General features: G+C 36.6%; 1 protein-coding gene across 1 annotated transcript; it reads left to right on the forward strand.

Moving 5' to 3' along the window:
• The first annotated feature begins 8,738 nt into the window (after positions 1–8,738).
• On the forward strand, positions 8,739–9,302 carry LOC140972470 (uncharacterized). The gene has a single exon (XM_073434893.1). The coding sequence runs from the start codon at positions 8,739–8,741 to the stop codon at positions 9,300–9,302; it is 564 nt and encodes a 187-aa protein (XP_073290994.1).
• Positions 9,303–10,608: the final 1,306 nt, after the last annotated feature.

Here is a 10,608-nt window from a genome sequence, read left to right on the forward strand (position 1 = left end):
ATTCCCTAAATTTTATTCTCCACTAATTAATATTTAAGCAATATTCTCCCTTATTTTACAAGCTTAAAATCGGCCCCTCCCTTATTTTAAAAGATTTAGATTAGTTTAACAACTCACTCCTTATTATCTTTCCATAATTTTTCTTGGTAGATAATATTCTCCCCACTTTTAAATCACCATCAAATAATTTATTTAAGCAATTTCTCCCTTGTTCCTAGACACATACTCGACCAATTGCACCCTAGAATTAGCCCTCAAAATCTCTTGATATCAAATAATATCACAATCATTCCTTATCTCACAAATTAGAAAGATAGAAAGATTCATTCTCCCCCTTTATCTTGCAAATTTCCATTAGTCTTCTAGCCATTCCTTCTCTCCATTATTTCGAAACTTTCAGAGAAAATATTGAGAGAAAATCGTGAGGTAGCCATAGAAAAATAAGAGAGAAAATCGAGTAGAAACAAGAAAGTGAAGAGCACTCCGTCTCCTCCGCGCCGCGTCGTCGTTTTTCTTTTGTTTTCTCCAAAACAAAATCCAGGCATGTTTATATTTTCATTCACTCCTCAATCAAGCCATATACTGAAATTTTTACATCACATGTTCATGATATTAATCACAAAAACCGAAAATCTTTTCAGCACCATTTGAAAATGCATGTACAGAATTTTCTGGTTTCTTTCATGCTTCACGGGTTTGGGCTTGTTTCTGTTATTTCAGGTGTTGGCTCGTGTCCATGCTCCCAAGGCTGCATCTAGTCATGTACTAGGATGTATTAAGACCATGTTGGTCCATTAGTTCAAGCCCCATGCATGCTGGAAATCAGAAATGACAGCAACTTCCCCTAGCATGTCCCTTTTGCATTCGATTTTTGTCTTGCATGCTGTCAAAGGAGATGTTTTCAGATCTTGGCTCCTAGGGGCTATAGCAATTATTAGAACCTATCCTTGGCATGTCTAGGACGTGACCAAGATGCCCTTTCATTTCTTGGTTCACGTCCCAATGGGTTTTTAAAACAAACACCACAAATGTCCCTCGGTTTCATTTTTCTGTTTGTGTGAGTGAGTTTCGACTTCTATGGTGTTGGGTGGATCTTGGTTGGCCTCTGGCCCTTAGCCCTGATTCACACCATACCTCTTGATGTCTAGATCATGCCATGGTCAATCAAATGGCCACTGGAAGGGTCCATGATAGCAAGAACAATTGCAACACCCCACGCGCAGATTTGGTGGTCTCGGGTTGGACGTGCGGCGCATTATGGTGAGGTGCGAATTGTGGCTGGCCTAGTGCCCTAAGCAATGGTTCAAACCATCCCTTAGGATGTTGGGAAGAGTCTCTGGTCGGTGGTTCAAGCCCCAATGGCCATTAGCCTCGAAAACGACGCAAGGAAACGAAAGCGCTGCTGCTGTATTTTCGGACAGCAAGTTGGTGCTTCGGTTCAGAGGCTCGTTTTAGATCTTGGTTGGCTTTTAGCCTATGGACTTGGACTGGACAGTACCTCATCATGTTAGGAAGCTCATGTTTTTGACGGTTTGTGATTTGGTCAAGTTTAGAGGTCGTACGAGAATTTACGGTGCAATGTGCAAAAATGACTCTCGAAAGATCGTCTCATGTTTTTGGCCTCCATTCCACCAATTTCGAATTGTATCATTTTAGGAGCATTATTTCATCATTATAGGTGTATTTTAATCATGACAAAATGATGGTTTGGTGTTGGTTCAGGTTGGCACGGAGTCATGATTAAATACTAAGTCATTGGGCGTAATTGTCTCGTTTCTGGATTCAATTACGAAGTTTTGGTCAAGTTAGAATATTTGCATGTCACTCATGATTAGGTAAAGTTGCAGCGAGCCTGGGAGCAATCCAACCCATTCAGTAAAATAAATACAGGATATTTAATTACGTTATTTGATTATATTACGTGCAAAATATTCATTTTGAGATTTATGTGATATTGCTTGTGGTCACTTTACTATCATGGGATTATTACTTCACCCGGTTGAAAGTTACCGGTCAGTTCAGTTTTGTACCACCCAGTATACTGTGGCATTAGTCTGATCAGACAATTAGTATTTCACCCAGTCGTCAGTTACCGATCAGTTCAGTTCAGTTCAGTTCAGTTCGGTTCAGTTCAGTTCAGGGGCCACTTGCGTAGACCATAATCTCACCAGAAAATTTTTACTAGCTATTTCATTACAGGGCTCTACGGGGCAAACATTTCACTTACTACTTTCAGTTCAGTTCAGTTATGCACGAAATATTAATTATTCATGATACGATTTCAGTTCAGTGATGCACGCATTACAATTAGTCATGACATGATATTTTCCTTCGCATGCGATTTTATTATTATTACTTGTTATTTACGATATATGCATGCTGAATCTTTAGACTCACTAGACTTGATCGTTGTAGGTACTGATGAGTTCGGGACCGAGGGCGGGGACCAGTGAGCCATCGAGGGTCGGCAGTAGTGGAATCCGAGGACCTCATTTTCAGCATTTACTATTTTTAGGCTCAAACATTTTCTAGTTGATTGGATTATTTTTAATTATTATTTTGCAAACAAACATTTACTTCCGCTGCTATTTTGAATATCAAACTTTATTTATTAGTTTATTTAGGAATGAGGCATTTTAATTAGTTAAAGAGAAAATTTTAAATTTTTCCACAAATTTTCAAGTACGAATTTAGAGGCCTCTACAGAATCATTGATTGATTCTTGCTTCTTTCAGCATTGAGCTCAGAAATATCCCGTTTAAGACTCAACAAATCAACCGATTCATCATTTTCAGTTTTATCGTCTTTGGGATCAGTTTGCTTTGTTCTGGCCTTCTCAAAAGATAAGGCAAGCTTGTGATACTCATTAACCATGTCATGAAGTGTAGAAATGATTTCATCTCGTGTGAAATCAGTGGAACTAAAGTCGAATACCTGTTGACTGGTTGACTCCATTTCTGTGTCATCAGCCATTAGACACTTGACCTCTTCATCATCATCACTAGAGCAGCTCAAGCTCCAGGTTTTGAATCATCACTGTCATATTCTGCTATTTGGACTTGCTTTCCTCAGCTAGAAACACCTCATGCTTCTTTCTATAAGATTTCTTGTCATCCTTGGATCTTCTCTTGTGCTCATAAGGTTTCTTTCCCTTTTCAGTTGAGCATCGACTGGCCTTCTTTGGCTTGGGACAGTCAGCAATGAAATGACCAGTTTTGCAATAGTTGTAGCAAGCATTAGGTTCTTATTTGGAGTGATTTTTCTGATATTGTCTATGGAAGTTTCCTTGATTTCTTCTCATAAATCTTCCAAACTTTTTGACAAACAATGACATAGCATCATTGCTTAACTGATCAGCAGATTTGTCAACTGAACCAGTTGGTTCAAGTCTAGCAGCTGGTGTAGAAGGTTCCCCTTCTCTGGTTTGCAACTCAAATTCGTATGCCTTTAAATCTGCAAATAAATCATGAAGTTCGACCTTTGAACGAAAACTAATAGTTTATTCTCTTTATTTTGCTCATTTCCTTCGCATAACTGAATCAGTTTCTCTCAAATTTATTTAGCAGTTCTGCACATCTTTATCTTGCTGAAAGTGATTTTATCCATCGTTTTGTATAGAATGTCTTTAGCCACGTTATCCAAGTTGGTTTTTCTCTTGTCTTCAGCTGTCCATTCATCTCGGGGTTTTTCAATGCGATGTGGTGCCCCATTAGTTATGGAAACTGCAGTGTTTGCCTTCAATATTCTCATGGGTCCTTCTATAATAACATACCACATGTCATCGTCTTGTGCAGCTAGATGAGCCTGCATTCTGATTTTTCAATCATCGAAATCCTCGTTGGAGAACATTGGAATTTTGTTGAATGAAGATATGGTAATCAATTTGTGTATAGAAATATTCAAGGACAAGATTCAACTGCCATGATACCACTTGATAGGATCAGTTAGAGGGTGAAAGAGTGTTTAGAAGGAAGGTTGAATAAACACTAACAATTTTCACAGTCTTTTCGAATATTGAGTCAGTTTAGTGATAAACTGAAACTCGAGAATCTCATCAGTCGATATCAATCAGTTAACAATAATAGTGCGGAAATAAACTAACTGATAGATAGAAGAAAACTGAAATAAGAACACACAAGATTTTATGGATGTTCAGAGATTTCAAACACTCCTACATCACCCCTTCTATCACGAAGATAGGATATTCACTAAAAAATTTTGATCGATACAAACAGTTGTGCAGACCCACTTCAGTCTTGGATTTAACAATGCCAAACTGAAACTCTTAGTTACAAAACAATTTATAGTACTCGACTGGTTTTGAGATAACTTAGCACGACTGATTACAATAATATCAGTTTGTGCTTACAACCTCGAAGTATAGCCTTAAAAGTTATGAATGAATACAATAAGCGTGAGCTTTTAAATATTCCAGCAGAGTAACAGGTCAGTTAAGAGTTTTTCAAGAGTCGAGTTGAGAGTAGTTAAGTTCGAAGTTGTTGGAGAGTTTCCCAGCTGCTCTTCCTCTGCTATTTATAGGCTTTGCTTCCAACGGTAATATTGAATGTGATTTGAATCTTTCTATCCGTTTTTTGCCACGTCAACATTCTTTTGACGGTCGTACACTGCAACTTTTCTGAAATGCGGCGATCCCACTACTAGTTGCAGGCTTGCAGCCATGCTTTTGTACTATCTGTCGGTTGAATGTCATTTTCCTTAATTGATGACGTGTAGCTGAAAGATCAGCTGATAGGCTATAACTTGATAAGCTTACAACTGTTTGTAGCAATTGATCAATCAGTTGTCTGCGTAGTCCAGTCAGCTGGTTCAGTTGTCTTCGATTATCTTCGCATTAATATTCAGTTATGGGTAACCGATAGTTTCACTACAAGAAAAAAAGCCTTCAACAACGCACCTACGACAATGGTTTTTAAAACCATTGTCGTATATTTTTTAACAACGATTTTAGTGAAAACCGTTGTCGTATGTGCGTTTATTTAAGCAAAAGACAAAGGTTTTCTAAAAACTGTTGTCTTTTAGCCTTTTTTAGGGGTCAAAGACAACGTTTTTCTAAAAACAGTTGTCTTTGAGCCTTCTTTTAAGGTCAAAGACAACGGTTCTATAAACCGTTGTCTATTAGCGTGTTTTTTTGGATATTCGACAACGGTTTTAAAAAACCGTTGTGTAGCGTGTTTTTTGGACAAACAACAATGGTTCATTTAAACTGTTGCTATATTTAGCGACGGTTTTAGCAGTCGCTAAATTGGCGACGGTGCTCAGTTAACTCTTTTTTTCTTGCTGCCCGGAGGGTACGGCCCCGAACCACAAAAGAGAACTCCATACGGAATCCTCCCCTTAGGGATCCCCTCCGGTGGTGGACCGAGGCTCTAATTTGACCGTCGCGAATTAAAACCTTCAATAAATTTGCGACGGTTAAGCAAAATCGTCGCTAAGTTAAATTAGCGACGGCGTCGCTATATATAGCGATGGTTTTAAGCAAAACTGTCGCATGTTTTAAATTAGCGACGGTTTTACTGACGCTATTTTTAAATTTGCGACGGTTTAATGAAACAACCGTCGCTATTAACCAAAAATCGTCGCAAATTGTCTATAAATATCCACGTTTTCGATCCATTTTCCTCACACTACTTCACAACGCTTAAAATTTTTCTCTCGTACACGATATTAGTTTCGATTTAGGGTAAATTTTTTTGCTTTAATTTTTTGTAAATTTAAAGTGCTAGTTAAGATCATGAATATTGTTAGCATAGTCAGATTATAAGTTTTTTTTAGATTTATTAAATTAATAAAAGTACTTTTTTTATTTTACTGAAAAAATTAGCGACGGAAATCATGAAAAACGAAGACTGTCGCTAATTTTAGCGACGATTTTTCATGATTTCCATCGCTAAATATACCGTCGTCTATACCGCTGAAACACAACGGTTTAACAATGGTGAAAAACCGTTGTCGTTGATCTACGACAAAGGTTTTTAACCGTTGTCTTTGAGCGAACTCTTTAACAACAGGGGCTTTAATAACGATTTTTCAGGGCTTACGACAACGGTTTTTCACCATTGTCTTTAGGCTTTTTTCTTGTAGTTTTTGCATATTTTAGATCAGTCTTGATAAGTTAGTTCAATCTATTAAATGCCCTATTAAATGCCCAGTTTTTCAAACTTCCAAAATTCAGTTTCCAACACTATGACAATTGAGAAACTGAAGTTGAGTGTAACTTCAGTTGGACTTCTACACTAAGGAGTGAAAAGTCGCTACCGCTACAGGTGGAAATGGTCGATGATCGTAGATTAGTCTCCAAGTGGGAAATTGTGAATAGGGACAATTAAAAAAATAGGATTAATACATAAAAGATTTAAAAAAGAAGGACTCTGACATTTTTTTTAAAAAAAGAAGGATTTGACTCTTAATTATTATATTAAACCTTAATTGAACTGTAAACTTAATAAATTAATCGTTTTCTTGTCGTTTTTTCTCTTTCTTCTCAGTCGACCCAGTTCTTCCTCTTCATTCCCGAGAAATTTGAGTTACCAGCTGTCCAAATGTAAAAACCTCATCTACCACATCAACGGCTGCCGCATTACATTAAAGAGAAGTTGACAATCTGTTGTACCTCATTCTTCAGATCTAGATCTACATCTATTGCCCGATTCTTCTGTATTTGAAGACCAAGCCGACTCCTTTTGAAGAAAAAACACGGTAAGTTTTCTCCATTTCCATTGAACCCCATTCATTGTTTTCTTCGTCTAGCCATCTACCAAAATTAACCTCGTCGAAAATTAAATCTGTCGTTGAAGAAGAATTTATTTTCCTCAACTTGGTCGACCAATAAGAATTCCTTCTTTTCGACCAAGAATTGAGTTTGGTCGACCAAGAAGACCATTCTTGGTCGACCAAGAAGAATTCTTGTTGGTCGACCGAACAAATTGCGGGTGGACATAGTGTGATCTTTTTTTACATTTATAATTTAATAAATTTTTCCCATTCTAATTATTATATGTTTTGTTGACTAATTATCATATGTTTTGGTGAATTTTGTAGATTTGCCAACATTTATTGTTGTTCATTTCGATGGGAAATGGGAAAACGAGGAGCTGGTATATAAATGGAAGCCAGGACCCAATGCAAAGTTTGTTGCTATTCCAGTGGACGATGATATTTGTGATTTTGAAAATTTAAAAAGTGAACTATATAGAGCTGGAAAATTAGAAGATAGTGCCATCTTGAGGATGAGTTATCTTCTAGATTTGCCGTGAAACATTCAACCGATTTACATAGAGAATGACCATGATTTGAAAGCATATTTTTATCTTGGTTGTCCGAGAAATAGGCCAGTGCTTCAAGTTGAAATTGAACGTGCTGCTTCTGTTGATGTTTTTGATAATGTGCACGAAAGCAATTGCAATTTTATCGAACAGAGACATTTTGATGATTATTTTCACTTGAATATTGTTTCTGTGGATGGTAATAACAGCACTGACTTTTTTGACGAAGCACATAACGTGGATGCCATGCATGTGGATCGTAGTAACACAGACGAGTTATATGATGAAGCTCGTAATGACGCAAACGATGTCGAGGCAAATCTTGTTGCAAGTGTTGACGCAAATTTGGTTGCGGATGTGAATATTGATAATGACACATTTTCATTCACTAATGGTTCAAACTGGTTTGTTGGTCAAGAATTTCCAAACCGAGAAGCAGTGAAAAAAGAGATAATTAGAATAAGTTTGGAAGCTTGCTTTGAATTTGAGACGGTTAAAAGTAGCCAAAAAGTGTACGACGTAAAATGTGTAGTGTCTGATTGTAAGTGGAGAATCTGGACCTCAAAGATTAGGAATGATTCACATGCATTTTCTGTTCGGACCTATTGCAATACACACACATGTGGTTTAACTGGGAGACGAAAAAGAATCCATGGAGCGAGTTCTGCTATTGTTCGTGATATGTTGGTGGATAATTTCCAAGGTCGTCGTACCAAAAGCGGTGATGGCGATGATGCGCAATAGTATGAATGCTGATATATCATACTACAAGGCTTGGAAAGGGAAAGAACTAGCAGACAATATGTTGAAAGGTGATCCTATGAAGAGTTTTGCTTTATTGACTTGTTATTTGCACATGGTTGAGCAGATGAATCGAGTAAGCATAACAGACATTTTTGTCGACGAGAAAATTCGATTCGAGTATATGTTTCTTGCCTTTGGTGCATGGTCAGAGGATATCGAATTATGCGGAAAGTTATATCAATTGATGGTACGTGGTTGAAGGGCAAGTATAATGGTGTTTTACTGGTAGCATCGGCACAAGATGAAAATTATCACCAATATCCTTTGGCGTGGGGAATCGTAGATGTCGAGTGTACTTCTTCGTGGAGTTGGTTTTTGACGAAGTTGTTAGAAGTAGTACTAGACGAGGATGAATTGGTGATAATTTCAGACAGGCATCAAGGAATCATAAATGTGGTTTCTACTGTACATAGAAATGCGCATCATGGTCATTGTACGTGGCATTTATCCCAAAACCTGAAAACTAGATGCAAAATGAAGGGTGCAACCGAAATGTTTTTGCACATTGCAAAAATTTATAAGCCTTTCGAATTTGATAATGCATACAATGAATTTAGGAATAGATATCCTGAGGCAGCGCAAATTTTGGACAAGAGAGATTTACTTGATTGATGGAGTCGAGCATATTGTCCAAAGACCCATTACAATATTATGACGACAAACGGGGTTGAGTCGATCAATGCTAGATTACTTGAAGAAAGGAAGCTGCCAATCATTGCACTTTTAGATTCTTTGCAGAAACTGGCCTCATGTTGGTTTGCCCGATATCGCCACGCATCAATTGCAAGTAACACTAATCTGACCCCTTCCATCGAGGGGATTCTGCGTAGCCGATTCACTGATGCCCAGGGAATGCAAGTTTTTGAATTAGGTTGTCTGGAGTTTGATGTTAGGGGCCGTGGACATTTGGCCATAGTGGACCTGGAATCAAAAAGATGCACATGTCGAGTATTTGATATTGATATAATTCCATGTGCTCATGCCATTGCAGCCAGTTGGTTAGCGAAGATTGATATATATGATCTGTGTTCAGAGTACTATTCTACGATGTCATGGTGCATGGCTTACTCAGAGACTGTTTACCTTGTTCCGGAAGAAAATGAATGGCCACGCAACATTAATTTTCCATTGGTGTTGCCTCTTTTGGTAGAGAAGAGAGTTGGTAGAAGAAAACAAAACAGAATTCCTTCCATCGGCGAATTCAGCAAAAGATAGAATCATATTCTGCTGGATGGTCGACCATTAGCCTGAGGGTCGACCAAAGTTTTATTTTTGGTTGACCAAAGTTTTATTTTTGGTCGACCATTAGCCCGAATGGTCGACCATTGGATTGATGGTCTACCAATGTTTTATTTTTGGTCGACCATTACATTTATGGTCGACCATTAGCCTGATGGTCGACTATTAGCCTGATTCATATGTAAATTATTTCACGATTCATATTTTTTGAAATGTAACATCATTTTGAGATTGATTCATATGTAAATTATAACATATAACATAATTTTGAGATCGTGACACCTGTAAATTATATCATATAACATAATTGTGATTTTACATTTCATATTTTTTGAAATATAACATCGTTTTGAGATTGATTCATATGTAAATTATAACATATAACATAATTTTGAGATCGTGACACCTGTAAATTATATCATATAACATAATTGTGATTTTACGATTCATATTTTTTGAAATGTAACATCATTTTGAGATTGATTCATATGTAAATTATAACATATAACATAATTTTGAGATCGTGACACCTGTAAATTATATCATATAACATAATTGTGATTTTAGATTTCATGTTTTTTGAAATATAACATCATTTTGATATTGATTCATATGTAAATTATAACATATAACATAATTTTGAGATCGTGACACCTGTAAATTATATCATATAACATAATTGTGATTTTACGATTCATATTTTTGTTGAAATGTAACATCATTTTGAGATTGATTCATATTTAAATTATAACATATAACATAATTTTGAGATCGTGACACCTGTAAATTATATCATATAACATAATTGTGATTTTACGATTCATATTTTTTTGAAATGTAATATCATTTTGAGATTGATTCATATGTAAATTATAACATATAACATAATTTTGAGATCGTGACACCTGTAAATTATATAATATAACATAATTGTGATTTTACGATTCATATTTTTTGAAATGTAACATCATTTTGAGATTGATTCATATGTAAATTATAAAATATAACATAAATTTGAGATCGTGACACCTGTAAATTATAAACCCTAAACCCTAAACCTAAAGAACTGTGGTCGACCAAAATGTTTTTCGGTCGACCAAAAAGCACAGACTTGGTCGACCATAGTTGTATGGTCGACCACTATTGGTCGACCAAAAAAGAGAGTGGTCGACCATATTTGTATGGTCGACCAAAAAGCACAGTGTCATGTGTCATGGAGGTCGACCAAAAAACACAGTGGTCGACGAAAAAAGTAGAGTGGTAGACCACAAAACACAGTGGT

Source organism: Primulina huaijiensis, chromosome 3, assembly GCF_012295235.1.
Source record: "Primulina huaijiensis isolate GDHJ02 chromosome 3, ASM1229523v2, whole genome shotgun sequence".
Classification (NCBI taxonomy): domain Eukaryota; kingdom Viridiplantae; phylum Streptophyta; class Magnoliopsida; order Lamiales; family Gesneriaceae; genus Primulina; species Primulina huaijiensis.

Bases quoted from the DNA above. Each gene is read 5' to 3' on its own strand.
- LOC140972470 (XM_073434893.1), top strand. From the start codon at position 8,739: ATGACGACAAACGGGGTTGAGTCGATCAATGCTAGATTACTTGAAGAA.